The sequence below is a fragment of the Giraffa tippelskirchi genome, chromosome 8 (assembly GCF_054371585.1).
Source record: "Giraffa tippelskirchi isolate mGirTip1 chromosome 8, T2T-mGirTip1v1.2.pri, whole genome shotgun sequence".
In the NCBI taxonomy this organism is placed as follows: domain Eukaryota; kingdom Metazoa; phylum Chordata; class Mammalia; order Artiodactyla; family Giraffidae; genus Giraffa; species Giraffa tippelskirchi.
In genome coordinates, this window is record NC_137282.1 from 154,323,287 (window position 1) to 154,343,026 (window position 19,740).

Below are 19,740 nucleotides of genomic sequence, written 5' to 3' on the forward strand. Positions count from 1 at the left end.
CAACGGCAAGACCTCTGGCCCACCTCTGGACCTCACAGCAAAAGCTTGAAAGTAAGTGTGCACCAAAATCAAACTGGAAGGCATTCCATACACATGATCAACTAACTCTACAAGTTATAAAAGAATGGGTAATAATGCAGAATAAAAATATTAGTACAGAAAACCAAAAACAGCAATACCTATATCGTAGTAAGGATTGCTTTCAAGGTTCTCCAAATAAAGTGTGTGGATCCACCATTGTCCCACACACACTTCCACTCACTCCCTAGCCAGGAAAGGAATGGCAGGAAAGGAAAGGACATCCTATATGTGCACTTTAAAATCTCTGGCAAAAGCACAACTTCCCACGTGACTGAAGCGTCCCCTTAAGATAGGCCAGATGAATGTAGCTGATAAATACTGAGCAGTTGGGTGAACAGCTCAGCAATTCAATTTACAATGTGTGTGATACAAACACATCCCAGCCGAGTACGAACAACAAAACTGATTAAAGATTCTGAAAATCTAATACGTTATCTTGATTTCTTCAGCACTGCAGAGTATTACAGTTCTTTGGAAGTCATGGGACCTGAGGCCAGGAACAAAACGGTAGCCAGACCCCGTTTCTGAAAACCTACCAAGTGCCGGGTGCTATGCTGAACACATCCGTCCCTCACTTAGTCCTAACAGACATTTGTTTCTCTTTAGTAAGCTGCTATCCACATAGCATGTGATCCATCCATTCAAAGTGCACCATCCAGTGGGTTCTGGCATATTCATACTTGTGCAACCATCATCACAGTGTAAGTTTAAACTCCCCATCACCCCAAAATGAAACTCCATCCCTGCCTGTCCTGAAACCAAACTGGAAAAAGTCAGGTGCTCTCCGCATTTTACAAACGGGGAAACTGGGGCCTAAAGAGATTAAACCACTGGATAATGACACCTGGTCAGGAAGGTGGACTTGAGCCAGAAGCTTCTCTTCCACCACTGGACCCATCTTCCCCAGTCATCTGCCTCTGAAATCTGCCCGAGCCTTTCACCCGAGAAGGCACCCTGCCATCCCCAGGAAGAGACATCTGCATGCTAAATAAATAGGAGGCGCCAGAGAGGCCCTCGGCATGCAGGTGTGCCCCCAAGGGCCTGCGTGGGCCCACAGAGCAAATGCTTAAGGAAAACAAGAAACGAAGGAGAGCTGATCACCCTGGAGAACGGTTCAGCGGGGTCTGTCTACCACACCTGGAGCAGCTCCTGGTGCTGAGGTCGGGCATGACTCACGCTCAGCGCTCACAGTCCCCCTGGGGTGACTCAATGGCGATAGTCCCTCTGGGGCAGCCCTCACCGTGTGCCAGGTATGTGAAACATAACAACTTCCTGGGATTCTCTTATCAACTACAAGGCTCATTCTAGACTCCCAGATCTTACAATCACATGAGGCATTAACAGCCAATACAGTGCTCTCTACCAGAGAGAAATACAACCTACACTACTCATTTACCCTTCACAAAAATCTATGAAAAAGCATGCCTACCACCTGTTTAAAGATAAGAAAACTAGAACTGCCTCCAGTAGTGACCATATCTGGGCAAACAAGCATCAGTGTCCTGCTCTCAGCCACAAGGCCAAGTGGCCCCAAATGAGAGAGGAGCGGAGAGTTAACAACACATACTTACCACTCTGCACATTCTACTGCTCTTTAAAAACAGGCTTCAACCCATACTCCAACTCAAGATATTCACTTGCCCCAACTGGGAGGGGGGAAAAAAAAAAATCAAGCTGCAGGAGGTTTAAAAAAAAGGTGACGAGGATATTCCACAAAAGCATCAGTTAAAGAAAAAAAGCTCTTCGAAGCTGGACAGCGTCTCCTCTGGCACACAGAGGGACCCTGGTCCTGCCCACACAACCCACCCCTCCACCACCCAGACTGAGGGGCTGAACGCACCTCAAAGGTGATCCCAGGACAGAAACAGGTGAAGTCGGCCAAACGACCGATCCTGTGCCCTTATATAATGCACACACCCCCGCCCCCCGGAACCCACACAGTGTCAATTCAAAAGCAATGAAATCATTCCAGCTGGGAGTCTGATGACATATTGTTTAAAAAGGCTTATGAGAAATGTCCCTCTTCAGAAAGAGGCTCACACCAAAAGAAACAGAAGTCTCTGCTATTCCTTTCATTTTCCACTAAGTGCAAAAAAAAAAAGTCATGAGAAGAATACACAATATGAGGCTGGTATGAGCAACCCATTCTCACTGAGTTCTCCTGTGAAAGGATAAGAAAAACCAAAGCCAGACTCTTTCTAGACAAACGTAATTCCTCTACCCTACCTCACTTATCCTGCTGAAGAACAATTACCAATGACAAGAACTTCTCAAACACCAAGTCACTTCAAATATCAACCTGCAACACAAATACTCAGAGGCCCGTTTTCACTGTGTTGTTTGGTGGCCAAATACAGAGATTAATTAAGCGCCTTCCTGTGAGGATCGTCTCAGGCTCTGTAGATGGAGGGGTATTTTGGAAACTGAAGAAGAGAGTCCTCAAAATAGAAGGTGCTGGAGGCACTGCTGTCGTGACCCTTGAGTGTGGAGCCAAGGTTACAAGCACACGTGATGCTGTCCGTGTCACTTTAGATCATGTGTTTTAATAAACCACATCCATTTCCACTAGGATGCCCACTGGATTATAAATGAGACCATCCGAGTCTTTGCAACACTTGCACAACTAAACACGTGCTGGGGACATCAGGCTCTTGCAGGAGACTGCTGGGGTTAGGGGTCGGACTCGCAGGGAGCTGTGTCTGTCCCAGCCTGGGGCCATTATACACAGAGGGGGAGGGGAGGGGGGAGGGGTGTGCCTTCTCTCCTGCACAGGCTTCCAGGAGCCCTGCTCCTGCCCATGCAGGTTCAAGTTCAGGGGAGAAACAAGATAAAGCACAACACCATCAGCAGCGTGGGTTCTCCTCCCTTCAAACCAGCACAGCCTAAATAAAACCATTTTTCTGGATCTGCAGGCAGATCAGGGTTTGGGGAAAACGCTACCCCCATGATAAACTGTTCCTCACGTTTTCTGTGCATTTACTTCCCCACATTTCCGTGAGGGGGACGCTCCTGGGAGGAGGATATAGATGCCGGATCTCCCAACACACCTCGCATCTCCAGCTCACAAAGCAGGGGGAAGCACCACCGGACAAGAGAAACCCAGTGTCACGGAGAACGAAAAAGCAGCCTACTCTCTTGTGCGAAAAAGTCCACAATCCCGAGAACCTGCCTGCCTACCTGGTGACGATGGCCTCATCCAGGTTTTCCTGTTTAGAAAATCTGCTCTAACACTTGCACATTTTTCACCTGAGTCACAAATCAAAAGGAAATGGAGACGATTGGTCTGTAGATTTTTCTTTTGGGAAAACGAGGGAGTTAACTTAAGGCAAGTATCAATGAATTGATCGAAAAGGGAGGCCCTCATCTCATTCACAGGCTGTACTCCATTGTCTCTTTCCATGCACTCAGAGAACCGACTTTAACCTCGAGAATGATTCTTCGCTCATGTTCCCCAAGCGCCTCCACAGTCAGGGAGCAGGGGCTGAGGGGTGGGACAGCACAGGAAGCCGGACCAGAGCACCACGGCCTCCTGCACCACAGGCGCCACACCGAGGGCTCTCACCCACTCCGCGGAGGGACAAGTCCACGTAGTCTGGCCCAAGGCTCGGCAACTCTGACACCAGTCTGCTGCTCACTGGAAAGTGACCAGGCCTTACACACCTAGTCAAGTTTGGGGCTCTGAAGGTGCTCTCAGAACCTGAACCAGAAAAGTTCATTTTTCTGAATCTGAAGGAGGCCTCCTCTGAACACCCGACAGCAGCAGCAAGTCAGCTGGCGCTCGTCCTGGGTAAGCCTGAGCTGCTGCCTCGTACACATTACCTACCATCCAATGCTTTCTTTATAGATACAACCACCAGCCCAAGGCCATGCCAAAAGATCAGGTAAACACCACCTGTACTCCCACCTGGAAACTTTCTATCCCAAGTGAACCCTCTTTAGGAATATCTGTGTCATTCTGTAGTCTTATGTCACATTTAAACAAACATTCACTTTTGCAACTGATGGGTACCCATAATTAAATCCCATTACAAGGAATTTCAAGGAATTCCGCTCAATAGTTACAAAAGAAAGAGTCTCAATTAAAAAAACAAAACAAAACCACAAAGCAGCTTAAACCGCTATGGGAATCATGCCATGTTTGATCTGTATGTATTAATCATGGAAACAAGAGTTCTCGGGGGTCCGGGCCTGACTGCTTGTGAAAACCACTGGAGTCCTGGGGTTCACTACTGACACTCTGTAACCCACACTCTGGTGGACACAACCCTGCACCAAGTTTCCTATGGGTCAAAACAGGAGCAAGAAGACAAAGTACGGATGAGAATGGGAAACCGATGGAAACAGGGTGGGATATCAACATTTTTCATCTGAAAAACGTACTACTGTCTCAGAGGAGGAAAACAAAATTTTAGGGATCTTCACCCAGCTAATTGGATCTTCTTGGAAAAGCCACTTCCCTTGAACAGACAGCAATGTCCAACATCCACCGTAACAAATCTCAAGGGTAATGATGCCTGTACATGACACACCGGCCATAATTATTTCTTTATTCTAGGATATACAGGAAGGACACGAGTTTGAGCAAGCTCCAGGAGATGGTGAAGGACAGGGAAGCCTGGTGTGCTGCAGTTCATGGGGTCACAAAGAGTTGGACACGACTGACCGACTGAACAACAACAAAAATAAGTGAAGGAAGGAACAAATGAACGCCCATCTAGGCTACCTCGCTTGTTTCATACAAGAGGAAATGAAGAATGAGAAAAATTAAATGCCTACCACACAGCTAATTAAGCCTTAAAAAGGTCAGGAAATGAAGCTCATGATGACTGTTTGATGCTGATGAAGACCTTATGGAAAAGGATAAAGGTGGGGGTGGGGGGAACAAATGTGTACATTGTACAATTTGGTGTTACAGTATAATTTCAATTATCAAGAAATGGCTGTGAAAGGAACAGTATTCCACAGCTGAATGTTCAGTTTTCAAAGATGATTGCATTCTAGTTTCACCACTTTGGGGCCATGTATCAATAACTCCTTTCTCTGGCGGTAATGATAGTGTTTTAAGGAATCTCCTTACACCCTCCTGCTGGGGACCTACTCCCCAGTGTCACTAAGTCATGCTTTAATAACCTCGTGGTGGCAGTTCACGTCCTTGTACTGAGCCTTCTTCATGTCACCAAGGATGGAGAACAGGGTAGGTAAATAAGCTCGGCTAAATAGGTATTGAAAGCTCACTGTGTTTCTAAAATACTGCACCTGAGGCTGACGTTGGCTTTCTCCAAAGCGGACTTCTCTTTTAAAACAAAACAAAACAAAACAATTTCCTCTGAGTCACGTGAAACTGGAGGAGCTTTCCTAACAGCCTGTGTATTTCTGAGCTGGCTTCAGCCCCCTCCTTCCACTGGCCTCACAAAAAGCAAGCGCTGCCATCCTCTGGAATGTTTAAGACATAAACCGTCCAGAGACATGAGACCCACGCAGAGCTGGGGGGCCCAGGCATTGGCTCTTTGCCGCTGTCAACCAGACAGAAGTGGCAACTCCACCACACACCACAGACTGGACCGTTACAAAGCATAACTGTCCACATGCTCATCCTTACAACAAGAGAATGGTGGTCTCTGGGGCACAGGGCATTTCAAAAATCTTTACTCTTAGCTGCAATCGGCCACTTTTAGTGATGGGTACAACACATCCGCTCTTCCCTTTCTTCAACTATAAAGCAAGAAACGCCTCCTGCCCTGACCACCTCCCAGTGACTCTGCTGGAGAGAAAGTAGATGGGATCAAAAGATAATGTAGGTGAACACACCCTAAAATCTATTATTCCTATTGTCATTCATGGAAAATAGCTCTCTGGTCTCTCACAAAGGAGATTTCTGAGACCACCCACTAGTTAGAGAAGCCACCCCTTAATATAATATTAACATGTCTACACACAGCTAACAGAGGCTATACAAACACTTCACTGAACGCCTTCCTTACAGGTAAGGAGGCTGAGAAATACTGAGTAATGCACTGAGGTTACTAACCTCATCTCCTCAACAAACACTAAGGTCTTTAAGTCACATCTTTGCCATCTGTCTATGCCACCTAAACACAGCTCTAAACAAGCAGCAGGACAAATAAAAAATCATTCAACTGTCAAGGCAGAAATGCCAGCAACAGTGCAGGTGGCCAGATTCCCATCACATCCAAGTGATGCTGGTCCTACAGGTCCATCGAGCCCAGAAAGACTAGGGGTGGCTCAGTGCTCAGCCATGGAGGAAAAGGATGAGACGCTTTCCTCTGCTTCAATCACTTACTGGCAGCACTGATTCTCTGTCATTTGTAGATGTGGACGCTCTACGTTCTAGGGTCTCTGTGAGTCCCAAGGGAAATACGATCTCGAGCAGAGAACCTGGATAAGAGCTCACAGAAAGCAATCACCTCTGCTGCCATCATGCTCCTTCCTCTTACCTCCTTTCCCACCCCCCGCCAGACCCCACACTAATCCAGTTAGTCATCAAGTTCTCTCAACCCCACCCCTGCAGTATTTCTGTATCTGCCTCCACATTTTTGTACTTATATCCTCCCATCTATATTGCCACCTTTTAGTCCCTTGTTACCTTGAGCCAGGTAATTGCCTACAATTACAGCCTTTCAATGTGTTTCTTCTTAAAATCATTTCCCTTTATGAAATCCTCTTAATTGATGCCAGCTTTATCTTCTCAGAATATAACTCTGATTAAGTCAGCTCCCTGTTGAAAAATCACTGGGCACTTTCCATGGTCAATTCATTTACACTTTTCTCTTTCTCACAGTTGACCTTTCATTCTTGCTTTCTGGGGCTATGTGTTCTGCCCCTGGAATGTTAACAGTCAGGGGGAAGACAATGAGTCTGGATTCTACTACACATGCATGCACCTGATTTCACATGCTGGATAACTGCTAGAATCACAACAGTAAGTGAATGACAACAGCATCTTCACAAAAACATCTTGACCACGCCTGTTCAGATGCAGTATCTTCCTCCTCTAATTTCTACATCTGTGCTCTTATGGAATTTACCATCGTCTTCACAAACTTAAGAATATGTATCCAACAATCTACTTATCTCGAACACAGTTGTTTGGACTGTTTTATACCGCTGATCTCTCCGTTAAGTGCCTGGTACTTAAAGAAGTATGCAAAACATCACTAACCCAACTCTGCCGCCTTCATCATCTTCTCAACATACGATCTACTCCACCTTTCACTCAAAGCTCTGGATTTTATCTGTTAAATCCAAATTCAGCAGTGGACCTACCATGTCCGTTGTGAACATGCTTGTGGGTTTTTCCTTTCCTGGGGGTTGACTGGCATGAAGATGAAGCATTGGTGGTGGCTGCTTTGACGTCTTCTGTCTCATCATCTTCCTCCTCAACATCCTCCTCGTCCTGAGAGCTTCCGAAATACACCATGCTGTTGGGCAGCGCAGGAGAACCTGACAGGGTCAAAAGGAGGGGCATAAACACAGGCCTGAGTCTCTACCCCTTTCAGAGCCCACTTCAAGTGGAAAGTGAAAGTCGCTCAGTCGTGTCTGACTCTTTGTAACCCCATGGACTGTACAGTCCGTGGAATTCTCCAGGCCAGAATACTGGTGTGGGTAGCCGTTCCCTTCTCCAGAGGATCTTCCCAACCCAGGGATCGAACCCAGGTTTCCTGCATTGCAGACGGATTCATTACCAGCTGAGCCACCAGGGAAGCCCAAGAATACTGCAGTGGGCAGCCTATCCCTTCTCCAGTGGATCTCCCTGACCCAGGAACCAAACTGGGGTCTCCTGCATTGCAGGCGGATTTTTTACCAACTGAGCTATCATGGAAGCCCAAGTGGATCCATGTACTAAATTACAAACTTAAATCCTCATGACTGAGCAGATAAAACAAAGCAATTCATCTCTACTGCCACTTTTATTTTTCAAACATCCCCCAGGAAATAGAACTCTATCTGTGTACCTTTAACAGATTTCAAGCAAAATCCCCTAGCAGGGGGGAGGGACGATGCCATTCACCAAACATAACAAATCAAAAATTTTAAAATCTCATTTGACCGTTCTTGAGAAGGGAGGAGGAAAAACACCAAAGACTGAATTGAGGGGGAAAAAAAAACCCTACCCATGGTGTCAAGGACATGAGACTATTCTGGGTTACGTCGTCTAGACTTAAAAAGTATGAACTTAAGCAAATGAATATAAAATGAAAAAAAAAAGAGAGAGACAAGTGATAAAAACAAAATATGACATTTCCTTATAAAAGGAATCTGTCTCATCTTCATAGGGGGGAGAGTGACAGGTATGGATTCCAAAATCACAATATATTTGGAAGCTACTTTGATATTATGATCAGGTTAATAGCATGTAAAATTATTAAAATAAATTCCTGCATAACACTAACTAGAAGACTGGCTTAAATAAATTTAAAAATCAAAAAATCCTCTTCATAGAACACCCAATCCCAAATTCCTTTTACACCGTAACTTCCTCATCCTCGAATGTTTTTGCTTCTGAACATAAGACAGAACAGTAACACCAGAAAACAAGCTCAATATTACAAAGAAGCACAATACCATTCTTCTTTATCAAATCATGAATTTCCATAAGGAGATCTGTCAATTCACTGGTATACTGGGACCAAAGGCTGTTAATTTTTTTAAAATAATTAGTCAGTTAACTGGTTAATTGATCAATTGATCAATTTTTGAAACCCTTGAGTTAATTTCTGGCAATAACTTTCATTTTCTTTCCCATTAAGTATCTTGAGGAGAGCCGCTATCAAGTAACAGAAGAAATAATAAATGTGAAGTTCATTTCTTCTCTTGCCAGCTTCCTGTGAATGAGCTAACACTTCAGGAGTATCAGTTAAGATTCAAGTAACTGAATGTGCTCTCCTTCCCAAACTGGATCTCAAACTTCAACCACAATGGCTAATGTAACCATCCCAGCATCAGGGCTGCCTGTTCTAACAAGGAGATGGACGTGAACGAGCAGCCATCGGAGCACCGAAGCGGCAAACCAGGGCTGCCCAGCTCCCGGAAACGCAAAGACAAAGACAGCACCTCCCACTTGTTGTCAGCATGACCTACTGATGCTCAAATACCCCAGCCCACAAGTTACGTGGGTCACAGCACTGAATGGAAACGAAACTCCAAAGGGATACGTGTGACAAACACTCTGGGTATAACGTAACTGGAGACACTCCGACCAAAGCCATTTCCTTTGTTTTCTCCCCTTTGATCATTTCCAATTAGAAGCAGGTTCTCAACAGAAGGAAGGTCTAACAGAGGCTTTGGGGAAAACCATCTCATCAAGTAGAAGTTAGAAGATGAAACTTTTTTAAAAAAAAGAAAGAGGAGGAGGAAATATCCGGCTTTTTCCCCAATATATTCCCCCAAATATCTGGCCTTTTCCCCGAATATATAGAACAACATATCTACCCTTGTACTAAGTGGTTTTACAACTAGTACAAGACTGAATAGAAAAAGAGGTAACAGCATCCTTCCCAGCTTTGTACTTAAAAAGTTTCCAGTCAGAACACATCATTCACAGAGACATACAGAGTAAGTACCTCCAAGGCCAAATGTACCTACACCGATGGGTCATTTTCTAAATCTAACGTAAAAAAAAAAGTCTTTTATTGAATTTATTACACGACTGCTTTTGTTTTATGTTTTGGGTTTTTGGCCATGAGGCATGTGGAATCTTAGCTCCTCAACCAGGGATAAATCCACATCCCCTGCATCTGAAGGTGGAGTCTTAAACCTCTGGACCAACAGGGAAGTCCCATAAATCTAAGTATTTAAGCAAAAAAAAACAAAAACAAGAAATCTTATTTCAGCGCTCAAAAAGAAGTTCTGAGTTAAAAACAAAAAAATGAAAGTAAAGGAAATTTCCCATAAACTCAAACTCATTCTAGCACGTGACATGACATCAAGTAACATTACACGCTGTCAGACAGAGCTGGGGACTCAACACTTGGAAGTGACTCAGCCATTAAATTTTCCTCTTCAGTAAAATAAGAAAGAAGTTAAACACATTTCTTCAAGTTCCTTCAAGATCAAAATAGCCACATCTAACTTCTCTTAAAGAAGAGCCTCCCTGCACACTATGTCGGATGCACTGACCAGCGGCTGAAATGAGAAAGCGGATTATTACAGGACCACACAGAGCAGGTGTGTGTGGAGACCCTGCAGTAACTTCCACAGCTCACTCTGCCCTCTATTGGAGGGAAGCAGGATTGCAGGATGAAATTTCAGGAAGCCAGTACCCCCTCGCCTTGCTCCATCTCACCAGGATCAGGAGAGAAGGCAATCAACTCTGCAACTGAGGCCATCTGGGAGCAAAGCAAGTCTGCTTAAAAGAGAACTGGGCAAAATCCACATGAAACACATGAGAAATTAAGAGGTAACTGCCACCTACGGAGTCTGTTGAGGATTTTTTGAAACTCAAACCCAATACATGAAGCATCACATTCCTTACGTTCAAGACTCTGAGAAAGGGGTAAACGCTAAATTTATGCCAAAGAACTAAAATGGAGGAAATGTTGAGGAGCTCAGTTCAGAACCCAAGTTTCATTAATATCCTAAAGAAAGCATATACAGTAATTTTAACAAAAGAAAGCAACCAACCTTATGAATCCATTTCTTTAAACAGCTTCTCAGCCAAGTATACACAAAGTGATGTAACCTGATACATGTTCTAGAAGACAGATATTCTAGAAGAGAAATGCGAAGCAGGAAACAGAAGACCAGGGAAGGGGGTGGGGAGTGTGTCACTGTTAAACCAAAGCTTGCAATAATACAAGACTTTTCTGATGGGACTGGCTCTGCAGTGGAAAGTGGTGAGAAAGGACACAAGCATGGGGGCACAGGGGTAAAAGTGACTGCTCTCACCCTAAAACTTAATGTGCCTTCTCCTAACTGACCCGTTGGCTGGACCTAAAGACAAAGCATCAACAAAATAAGAGGCAATACAGATGCTCAAACAAGATGAGGAATGGAGAGACTCATGTGATGAAAGGAGAAGGGATTAGTGGAGGAAAAAGACCAGTGCTTGATAATGAGGAGCCTTGGGCAGAAAGGTCAGCGCTAACAGAGTCAGGATGCCCTTGGCTCAAATAATAAGCTTGTGCCAATTCTCCCCAGGCCTGGGTAGAGCCTTACCACCTTCCAGGTTTCATTTAAAAAGCCACTGCCAATCTCAGGAGTGGCCTCATCAACTATAGCTTCTCCCCAAGAAGAAATAGACCTTCAGAATTTTTCTGGGTACCTGCATACCTGTACCTCTTGTTAACCCTGTAGTCAAGTTAAGCATGCAGAAAAGACTAAATCCAACAACACTGCATATTCCAAACCTCGGTCACCACACAGCTACTGGTAATCCCTCTAAGAACCGCTGACATGTCCACTTAGAAGTGATGGAGAGGGTCAAGCCAACATTCCAAATCAGAGAGAACCACAACATCAAGGAAAAAGCAGCAGAAACAGCTTTTCCGTCTTTCCTGTTGACACAAAACCAGGAAGATCATCTCACATGTCATAATCAAGGTGATAGAGAAACACAGACTGCTGAATACTGAATACCTAGAGAATAACTGTAGAAGAACCTCAAAAACATGAGAGCGAGCCAAAAGCATCTGAGAAACCAAGAAATCAAGACATTCACATGGAGCATTTCCTCTTCTTCGCGGAGATACAAGCTCGATTAGCTAATTTACAAATAAGCTTAGAGGAGGAGGAATCTACTAGACACAAAAACAGATGAAGGAAAGGGTATTTCAAAGCCTCGAAAGCAGCCAGTAGTCTGGACTATATCACTGGTGAAATCACCCCACCTTCCTCAGGATAAAACGGGTGAATGGGTCCATTTGCTAATCCAATTGAAGCTGTGTGCATGGAAAGTTAACATTTAGCATCTTAAACAGAAGACTCTGCGTGTTTTTAGGATTTTTGATCAAAAATGGTCTGCAACTCATAGATTCTCACACCTAAGAAGCAAACTTCCTCTCTAGAAAATTTATCCTAGAAAATTTATTAGGGAAATATTTTGCCTCCAAACATCAAGTGAGGTAAACTTTTGAAAAGCTCATTGTGGGCCTAGCATTCAGGAAAAGGGGCATGGATGTACAGAGATGAAAATAATAGGATGAGAGAGCTGGGAAATAAAACAAGGAAAAGCTTCCGGAACAGAAACCATCCCCTCCCACGGCAGTAAAAACAAGGGGTCTGAGAAAGGGCTGAGTGGCCCCCACCTGGTTCCTCGGGTGGGCTCACTCCCCTCCGTAGGTACCAGCCCCTCTTGTGGCGTTAATCAACAAAGTCAGAGAGGTTGCCTCATCACACAGAATAACTCCATCTATCTCCTCCACGGGCTTCCCTGGTGGCTCAGAAGGTAAAGAATCCAACTGCAATGCAGGAGACCTGGGTTCGATCCCTGGGTCGGGAAGACCCCCTGGAGGAGGGCTTGGCAACCCGCTCCAGTATTGTTGCCTGGAGAATCCCATGGACAGAGCCTGGTGGGCTACACTCCACAGGACTTGCAAAGAGGTGGACACGACTGAGCGACTAAGCACATCTCCTCTACAAACTCTGTAGTTTTAAAGCAGTTATCAATGAAAGGTGAGTGCTTTTAACGTTTTAAGAGGGTTATGGATGGACTAGGGAATGGGAGGGAGGGGGTATACACGTGTACTTACAGTTTTCTATTAAAATCACAGGCAGATTTTTCTCTCCTGATTATTCAAGCACATTAGCAAACATTAAAAAAAAAAAAAAATCTGAACTTGGATCAGTCGGTGGAATTGGGAGTGCAGAACGCATCTGTGCTTTGCCAAAGCCGTATTTCATTACTTTTCAGAATTAGTTGGCAATGTCTCCACAATATTTACTGAAGTGAAAACCAAATGTTTTCATCTGGACAAAAATCAAACTGTGGTATGTTACAACCACAACAGAAATCATTTTAATCCAAAAGCTTGCTTTCTCTAATTCGGGCTGCGGTTTCTGTAAAATTGGATTCTTCTCTGTGAATCATGTACACACAAGCCCTCTTGCTCATTATCTTCCCTCCCCCGACCAGTTCTTTATCTTAACAAGCTAAACATAGCTCGTTCTGCTAGATTTTGGAAAAGACCCTAAAGGGATTCCCTGCCCGCTGTCATTTAGTTGGGGAGTCAAGTTCTGTAGCTTGAGCTCACAAACTCCGGGCTGTGCCCCGGATTTGGCATGCTTGTGATGGATCTTCAGGATACACACAGAGAATGAAAGCAATTGGGCCCTATTACCACATGCTCAGACGCTCAGTCAGGTCCAACTTTTCGCAGCCCTATGGACTGCAGCCCACCAGGCTCCCGTTTCCATGGAATTCTCTAGGCAAGAATACAGGAGTGGGTTGCCATTTCCTACTCCAGGGGATCTTCCCAATCCAGGGATGTTCTGTCTCCTGCATTGGCAGGTAAGTTCTTTATCACTACTGCCACCTAGGAAGCCCATTATCATATTAAAAAAACAAAACTTCAAAGGGAGAGGTAGGGTCTGGGCAGGGGCTGGGGAGATAGTTATTCACTGATTTTCTGAGTTCTAGGAGAGGAGAGCTCCATCCTTTGAAACTGGACAGTCATCAGAGAAAGCGGGTGCAACCTTGGCTCGTTAATCCCACCGTCCACGTACCCAGAACTGACCCAAGCACCTGCAACCCACACACCTAACAGAAGTGCCCTGAGAGACCAGGACAACTGTGACACATGGAGTGACGGTCTGTCTCTTCCACATCAGCCTTTACAATTTACCGGGGAATAAGAATTTCCACCAGGGTTTCCCAAGCCCCGCCCACTCCCATACACTCTTAAGACCGGGTACTATATCCATCTGCTATTTTCTTTAGAGTGACTTACATTCATGATTTAAATGACTTTTCTCTATTATATGAGCATAAATTTAATATCATGTGCCCTAAAAAGAAAAGGTAATTAATATTGCGATAAAAGTTTTAAACATTCACCCTACTTCATCTCTGGCACCACCAAGCAGCCGGACTTGGGGGAAGAGCCCTCCAGTGAAGTCCAAACACAAAGGGAGGCCCTAGTTCCTTACGGTACAAGGAGAAGTCTGGGTAACAAAGCCTCTACTGAAACTGATCTTCCTTTAAATACACACATATCAAAAACAAGGGCGCCAATCATTGGATGACATGGAGTCCGAAAGTCCAGCTTGGCAGTCATGTACCCACTTGTTGGGTACTTGCCTGTACAATGGGCTTAGTATCTTCAGACCGAACAACTGTGATGACCCCGAAGGCTGTGAGGTAACACAGGAACAAGCACTGTCGACACCCACGTGGCAGTGCCCCTGTTAGGGTGACACACGGCTGAGAACAAAACAACTCAACTATGAAAGCAGGCTGTCACCTTCCACAGGTGAGAGCAAAGGGGATTCAGTTCCTACCGGCTTTCCTAAATGGGAGCGTCTGCAGACTGGCCACTGGGAGAAGATGGGATGGGGCCCAGAAATAGGATAGAAACACAAAATGAACTCAGTAGTCTGGAGTTTGGGAATAGGTGGCAGAGCAACGCCTTGAGAGGGCTGGAAAACTTCAGCCCTTGGGAGCCTTTTTTCAGGAAGAACAGAGAGAAAGTTGACGATGTGACTGTCCTCTCAGAGGCCTCCTCTTTAGTTACATGCTCCCAGGTGTGGCTGCCTGACTCCACGTTTAGGCAATGCCTCCCAGCAGGGTGGAGAAGGAAACGGCAATTGGCTCCAGTATTCTTGCTTGGGAAATCCCACGGACAGAGGAGCCTGGTGGGCTACAGTCCATGGGGCCACAAGGGTCGGACACAACTGAGCTGCCAGCACCACCGGAGTGGGGCACGTGTTCTCTTTGCAAGAGCCCTGACGTTGAGGGACTTGGCAATGAAAACCACCTTCCCTCCTGACATGTCAGCTCACAGGGAGACCCGGCCGAACACAGAGACAGGAGAAAGCATCCTTTAATTAGCAGCTGGAACAATCCACTTACTATCTTCCCCCCTTGTCGTCTACACCCGTGGCTTGAAACAGACATAAACACACACACATCCAGTCAAAAGCAACGAGGTCTCTGGACCTCTCTGCCGCAAATGAATGCACAGGTTACACCCCACGGAGGCCGCAGTGGGCTCAACCTACGTAATTTTCACCCATCACGTACAGAACAGGAAACAAGTCAGAGATTCACTTCACTGCAGCCACACAGAGGCCATCTCAACACTGAAGTCTGTGCTCTCTCCACGGGGAAAGCACCCATGGACCTTAACAGAGACGTAAATACAGGGGAAGGGGCACCGTGCCTCTAGGACGCGGATACTGGCCACTTCAGCACGTCAGCTGTCGGCCAGGTGCTCCACAAACGAAACAGGACTAAGCTGACTTCCAGATTCGTGCCCCCATCTACCTTCTCTAAATGGGATTTCAGAAAGGATGAGAAATACTGAGGGTATTACCAAAAAGTAGGGAAGAGGCCAGAGACGACCTGAGAAGCACACTGACTCGGTGCCGGCAGCCACAGGCGGGGAGCAGGGACTAGTTTCATCTCCAGGGAGGGCAGAACCTGGTCAGGGGCCAGCTGGTCTGGAGCACGGCCAGTCCTCTGAGCAAAACATCTTGGAGTCTGAACGACTGATCGAGGTCACAGAGCAATTAGAGGGGCCCCATCCCTCCCCTCCTGGGCGCTTCAGGAGCCGATGGTTTCATATTTCTTCATAATGAGCCTGATAAACTCTTCTGGCAAATAAACTGCTTGCTCAGCACAACTCAGCCAAGTGTACAGACTCTGTTGGAAAACCAACCGTATGAGGAACATAAGGCTGATTTGGTTTGGAGAAAAGTGAGACGGCCACTGGAATTCTCAGGGTGGTGAGAGCATCACTTTGTCTGTCACCCCTCCACAAAAATTAAGATGCAACCCCTCTCAAAAAGGATTCATCCAGAAAAGAGTTGTGTACCACTGTGACAGAGGGCCCTCCTCCCCAAAGACTTCATGTACCGTAAAGCACTCCCATTTTGCTCAAGGAAGTTCATTATCAGAGCCATAGTGCTCCTTGAAATTGGAGGATTACTTAATTGCTTTCTAGCAGGTTAATCCCCTTTCATTCTGTGACCTCTAAATCACCCCAGGCGTTTGCATTTGCCCTACTTACAATTTATCGACCTCAATACTCAAAGCCAATGTTCCATCGAAATACACGTGCCTTGCCGATAAAGCCGGCAACTGTCTTTAGAGAAAGTTCCATGGGTGGCCTGTCTCTTCCGGTACCTGTATTCTCCTTGGCTGAGATTGTCCCTCCTCCGTTCCACTTGGAAGAACCTGTTTCCCTCCCCTGTTCATCTCCTAAATTCACCAGGAAATACTAAGGGGCTGGACGGTACCACAGGCCCCATCCACACGTTACCGGCCCGCTTTGCACCCGTAATTTAGTTTAACTCCACAGCAACTACGTGCTGACTGCACATCCATTTTACAAAAGAGGACACTGAGGCCGAGAGCTCTAAGTCACCTGCCCAAGATCCACTAGCTCCATCGGCCTCCTGCCTGTCTTCCTACAATAGCCCACTGCTTACGCTTCTGTAGCCTGGATCCATTTTTCCGATGCTGCCATGATCAACTTCCTCAATTAAGGTCTTCCCCTCAGCCAAAGAACCTCAGTGAATATCTAGCCTGGGGCCCACAGCACCTGACACATCCAACTCCCTGCTTTAACAAGGGGCCAGCACTCCAAGCCACGAAGTCACCCGCCCAGCCGTGGGAGGGGCTTCTGCAGATCTTTCTCTGTCTCTAAAGCCAGCTCCCCGAGAGACCCTGCGCAGGACTCCCTTTCCTCCACTCCACCTGTGCACCCTCTGCCCAGCGCGGCCACCCCGGCACCGGCGTGCGGGTCCAGTCCATGCACCCATCACGTGCCTTTCCTGTTGTAACCTCTGTGCTCTTTTCTGGCACTGAAAACCAGTTCAACAGAGGCTTGCAGAATTAATTTGCAGTTGAATGACAGGTGATTGCTGAAGATTCTCGAGGATCTCAGCAAGGCAAGAGGTCCCCAAACAGAAAGGACTGCTTCACCAGGGCTGACAATGGGAGGTGGGGGTGGGGGTCTTTCCTACTAACTCCTCCTGGAAAATAGCTCTCTTCTTCCCTGTGAGGCTGGCCTGTGACGCCCAGGGTCTGAAGAAGGAAGCATGTAGGTGTGTATTTTCAGGGATCCTCCTTGGGAGTCTCCTTTATTTGCACTGCCCCCCCAAGGAGAAAAATATAAATAAGAGACTCATTTAGCCTGCCACTGCTCCACTGTTAAGCTTTTCAAATCTGCAAATAGTCATAGTCAGAACAAAGAGAAGACGACAAAACTCATTAAGAACAACGGGTGACAAAAAATGCAGCGACAGTACACCCCTCTTCTCTGCAGATATACACCCCAAGAAAGAGACTAATTATGACTCTGGCAGGACCCATGTGGACCCTCTTCAAAGCAGCCATTTAAAGATAAAGACACAGCAAGGAAACACATCAGCTGGCTTGCACCATCACACTCGCTTTCCTTTGGAAGTTTCAGGTCATCACGTTAAGCACTGAGGACAGTCCTACCAAACTTAGCTAAAAGGTCTCTACCTGCCTTAAGAACAGATTTTTTTTTTTTTTAATCTCTAAAGCTTCTATCTCTGAACAACTGCTGGTGTGTTGACATGTACACACTCTTCTTATTAATGGTATAGTTTTTTCCTCACCCCAGATTTCGATGAAGTTGTGGGGAGCAGGTGGGGTCCTGGGTTTGCTGAGTGTCACTGATGGGTAATAAACACCAAGACTCAAAGAACTCCACGAGCCAAGCTTTCTCTCTGTCCCAAGATCCATTCTCTTCCATATTCCAAATCAGCGCTGAGACCATTCTGGATAATAACTGAGGACCAGAGAAAAGGATGATGTACAATCCTTGGCAACAAACATCGTTTCCAGGTCTCTGGTTCTGGCATGATTTCTGCAGTTGGGCTTTCTTTCCTATCAATATTGAGCTTATCAGGGCTGCCTGCTTTACTGGATCTGGGCTTGCTTCCACCCAAGGGTGATAGAGTGGCTGGGTTCCTGACGCTGAACATGAAGTCTGAGGCTCAAACAAGCTCTGTCTGGCTTGCAACTCCCGCCAGAAAAGCAGTAGCAGAATTAGATTGCAGGTATAAAATAATGTTAATCAAATTCTCAACTATCAACTTTGACTGTAAAGATTCCTGATAAGGGTAAGAGTCACCAGTAGTTGATACCTAAAAGTTAAAAATACATCTACATGTAAATTGAGAACCAGATAAATAATGGGACATCCACACAATGGAATGGGTATTTATATGACACTCTGAAACAGGAAACCAGATTGCAAAAATAAATGCAATTCCATTTGGGATGTGGGACTTGTATATGCACACAGAAGGCTTAGCAGTATTTTCACTGAGGAGGTAGTAACAGTGCTTTTCTCTAGGAGGCTGGAGAGAAGGGTATTTTGATTCTTTGATTTTCGGCCTATTTCTCCCTCTTTTCCACTGATCTTCCCTAGTGGAACATGAAATACTTTTATGACTAAAAAAAGTTTAACACTTGATTTTGCTTTTGAAACTGAAGTGAAGTGAAGTCGCTCAGTTGTGTCTGACTCTTTGCAACCCCATGGACTGTAGCCTACCAGGCTCCTCCGTCCATGGGATTTCCCAGGCAAGAATACTGGAGTGGGTTGCCATTTCCTTCTCCAGGAGATCTTCCTGATCCAAGGATTGAACCTGGGTGTCTCGCCTTGTAGGCAGATGCTTTACCGTCACAGCTGCCAGGGAAACTGAAAGAAAATCATTAAAGTGCCACTACAATAGACATTGCCTATTTAACCCGTGATACTTCAAAATACGAGTTTTAATTGGCTCAAGCAATTCCATATTAAAATATGCTGTCTAATACCACCGAACGCATCACATTTCCAGGATCACGAGGTACTCAGTAGTCACCTATCATTTGAGGCTTTAAGGAAAGCTGTATCAGATAAACACACTTGACCTCATAAAGTCATGGCTTTTAAAATAAAATACCTTAAATCTAAAAAGTTCAGGAGGAAAAGTAAGAGAATACAACACTCTGTCTCAGAACCTTATTGTGTATCAACTAAAAACAAACAACAAAACCTGTTTTATTGTCTGGCTCATCAATGTAGGAATCTTTTTCCAGCCTTGAAGCATTTTTCCAAAATTATTTTAAACATCTTAGGTTTCACTTAGTGAAACATTTGTTCCATCTGACAAGTGAAACCAGTAAACTGTATCTATGAAAAGGCACGATTCTCCTGTGTCTAGAGTCTGTCAATGTCAAAGACTCTAGATGTGGTATTTTCCCTAGATGCCAATTACTTGAGCAAGGCTCTCTGAGCAAGGTCCTCTTCCAATCGCCAAAATTACAGAAAATGATTTTACAAAATTGTGCATAGATAGGTACACACTGCACGCAGAAATTCCTTTCCAAAAACAAGTCACACCCACTCCATCGGTAAAAACGTTCATAACTAAATCCCATGATCAGCAGAGCAGTTTTCTGACATCCTAATAGAACAAGGACTGATGTTGAAGCTGAAACTCCAATACTCTGGCCACATGATG

At 45.4% G+C, this 19,740-nt stretch overlaps 1 protein-coding gene across 41 annotated transcripts in view; it reads right to left on the bottom strand.

The window, feature by feature from the left end:
* The window catches only part of JARID2 (jumonji and AT-rich interaction domain containing 2), a 258,888-nt gene that overhangs the window by 34,832 nt on the left and 204,316 nt on the right, over positions 1 to 19,740 (bottom strand). For 39 of the 41 annotated variants that reach the window (XM_081518181.1, XM_081518197.1, XM_081518213.1 and 36 more), the window contains one exon: positions 7,366 to 7,542. The exons of the other annotated variants lie outside the window; for them this stretch is intronic. In XM_081518181.1, coding sequence (XP_081374307.1) covers positions 7,366 to 7,542 — 177 coding nt within the window. The remainder of the gene's footprint in view (positions 1 to 7,365; positions 7,543 to 19,740) is intronic. 41 annotated transcript variants of the gene reach the window in all.